This window comes from Pyxicephalus adspersus, chromosome 9 (genome assembly GCF_032062135.1).
Source record: "Pyxicephalus adspersus chromosome 9, UCB_Pads_2.0, whole genome shotgun sequence".
NCBI classification, from domain to species: Eukaryota; Metazoa; Chordata; class Amphibia; order Anura; family Pyxicephalidae; genus Pyxicephalus; species Pyxicephalus adspersus.
Window position 1 is genome coordinate 23613526 of NC_092866.1, and position 2938 is coordinate 23616463.

The 2938-nt window shown below is 40.5% G+C and overlaps 2 protein-coding genes across 3 annotated transcripts in view; one reads left to right on the forward strand and one right to left on the reverse strand.

Moving 5' to 3' along the window:
* Positions 1-1544, reverse strand: part of CNEP1R1 (CTD nuclear envelope phosphatase 1 regulatory subunit 1) — a 14487-nt gene extending 12943 nt beyond the window's left edge. The window contains exon 1 of the mRNA XM_072422938.1: positions 1474-1544. Coding sequence (XP_072279039.1) covers positions 1474-1498 — 25 coding nt within the window. The 5' untranslated portion in view covers positions 1499-1544. The remainder of the gene's footprint in view (positions 1-1473) is intronic.
* A 154-nt stretch (positions 1545-1698) lies between these two features.
* The window catches only part of TIPRL (TOR signaling pathway regulator), a 5459-nt gene continuing 4219 nt past the window's right edge, over positions 1699-2938 (forward strand). Inside the window, exon 1 of one of the 2 annotated variants that reach the window (XM_072422940.1) lies at positions 1699-1811. Coding sequence is in view for 1 of the 2 variants with exons in the window: in XM_072422939.1 (XP_072279040.1) it covers positions 2516-2625 (110 nt within the window). In the remaining variant the exon portion in view is untranslated. Of the gene's footprint in view, positions 1812-1965; positions 2626-2938 lie in introns of those variants that run through there. The other variant, XM_072422939.1, reaches the window with a different exon arrangement.

Here is a 2938-nt window from a genome sequence, read left to right on the forward strand (position 1 = left end):
GGTTAGGGGGTTAAGGGTGCACTGATGACACATGGCTTCCAGAGCTATATAAGTATTCTAGATAAGAACGAAAGGGGCTTCCCTGCTCCATAGTGTGCAGGATGGAGGCTTGATGGATGGGAGGGGGCGGTTCGCATGACTTGCAGAAGAAAACTTTTGGTCTACTGCAAGCTCCTGTAACTCTTTAATGACCAAGACAAACTCTGCAGTTGTTTTTTTTGCATATCAAAGCACAGCTTGCTTCAGAAATGAATGAATTTTTTTTTTGCTTTGCGATTTAAGCTGCGTACACACGTGCAATAATTATTGTTGTAAACGAACGACTAACGACAGTTCTTCTGATAATCGTTAACAAAAAAAGTGCACAAGACAGCGATGAATGAGGATTGTCGCTGGAAATGAACGACCATCCCGGCAGGTAAGATTGGGCGACGACTGTTCGCAATCTATTGTGTGTACAGTCGTTCAGTGACCGTAGATGGCTCTGCATTACACTTTCTCATTTACATGTCACTCCCTGCATCGTTCAAACAATCGTTTCTAGTATGTGTACATTATTAGTGGATTATATTTGAATGATCGTATTGTTACAGCATGTACAGAATTGTGCACAAAACGATCGTTCAAAATAATCGTGCATAATTGTTAGTCGTTGGTTTCTAACGACAAAAACTGCACGTGTGTACCTAGCTTAAATCACAGTGAGGATTTTATATAGTAACTGACACCACACTGCCTAATAATATGTTGAGACAAATACCTGTCCTAATTGCATTCATTAAAATAATGTACCTGTTCCAATTTACATACAAATTCAACTTAAGAACAAACCTACAGTCCCTACCCAGTATTTAACCCGGGGACTACCTGTAGTACATTTCTTACAAATACAATTATTTTTTGAAGATTGATAGATGGAACAAAGCACCGAGGTAGACCGGGCACTGGACAGTTCCAGAACTTTATCCACCATAACTCAGCAGTATTTAATGTACAGCGCTATGTAATATGTTGGTGCTATATAAATCCTGTTTATTGATAATAATGGGTAATATGTCTTTTACCTTCAGTTGTATTTTTCAATATTTCATCAGTCTCCCTAAAGTTTAAATTAAAAAGACATCAATTGACGCTTTAGAAATACTTTTATAGAATTCTGTAACTGAATAACTTTTGGATTTGATTTATTCATAGAAAAATTGAATGAAACTTGTTGATTTTCTGGTATTTTTGTATTGTAGTATTATGTAGCTAAACAAAAAAAGAAATATATCATACCAATAATAATTTATACAAACAGGACATGCAACACCAAATACTGCAACCATGGCACCTACATGAACCACAAACTTGTGCACGTGTATGACACTGTAAAACAAGAACAGTTCATAACATAGCGCACAATATGGTTAGATAAATCTCTATTCTATACTCTATATGAAGTGTTATGTTTTATATAATATTTATATATACCTTCTGCCTGCTCCAAGGAGTTCATTTCTACCTGCAGTGTTTACTTCCGCCTACTTCCTGCTAAACTTCACCCTTCATGTATGTATATGTAACGCTCGCTCCGATTGGCAGACAGCATCTGTTCTCGCGTTCTGATTCGCTGACAGTGCCGGACCCGCGAGACCTCTTCAATACGTCATCATTTGGTTGTAGTAAATGATGACGCTTGAGGGAACAGGGATTGGATCTGCGCTGTGATTGCTGGACGGAGGAATCAATCATTCGATGTAGCTCAGTGATTGGTTAGTTTGTTGCTGGCGTGGGTAATGTGTCAGAAAAGAAGGACGGCGCCTTGCTTGGTTAGTACTGTGGTGGGGATGTGCAGGCCTTGTATGAGGAATAAGGGGATGGGAAAGCGTTTATTTATGGTCGGTGTGGGGTGGGGGGGGGTTGTACGGTAGTTTGGGGTTGTCAGGATTATAGTCATTTACTGCAGTCTATTCAGGACAAAGTGGCGCACGGCGCAGGGTTGAGGTGGAATGTGTCCCCATTACTCTGCATGCCAGGTCTGGCTTCATATTTCTCCACAGAAACAATATTAGGGCAGCTGTACTCTATGGTGACTGTCACATTCCACTCCTTCACAGCAGTGCCATTGATATGAAAGTATAGTGACTGGCCCCTCCTCTTAGATTGTAAGCTCTTCGGGGCAGGGTCCTCCCCTCCCCCTCCTGTGTCACTGGCTGTATCTGTGAGTAGTATGAAACACCTATTTATTGTACAGTGCTGCGTAATATGATGGTGCTATATCAATACTGTTTAGGTATTATATCTAATAATAGAAATATATTTTTGTTACAGTGGAACTAAATTTAAAAAAATCACACTTTAATCCCATAGATTCCACAATGGCGCTGGATCTTTCCACGATCTGGTTCCACGCCATCCTGGAAATCTTCATTGCCATCTTCAGTCTTCTTGCTACAGCAACCGATCTCAAACTGCCCAGGTGGGAGATCCGGTGACGTAGTCTGTAAAGAGGGGAAAAAGACCCACACTGCGTATGTGTGAGATCTGCATCTTTCCCCTAAGTGGAAAAAATGGCTGCTCTGCGCATGTGCGATCTCAGGCATGTGCAGAAGGAGCAATCAAGTGCCTCCCGGCATGCGTGATGTAGGTAATACGGGATACGAGATTTTACATAAATTAGGAAATGCTTAGAACTGCGGCCAAGTAGTTTTTCTGCAACTGCGTTCCATTTCATAGATTTTCCCTCACTTCATGTTCTGTGGGCACAATAGGAAGTCAGAAGAAGGAAGGGAAAATCCTTCTTACGGTTTATTAACCACCTGAGCGTTACACTGAGGTCTAGATTTCTGTACCAAAAGTGATCCACTGTTTTTCATGAAATTTTTTTTTTTAAATTGTAGACCTGTAACTTACAGAAATATGTCCGAACAAGGGTTCTAGTAGATATTATGAATAT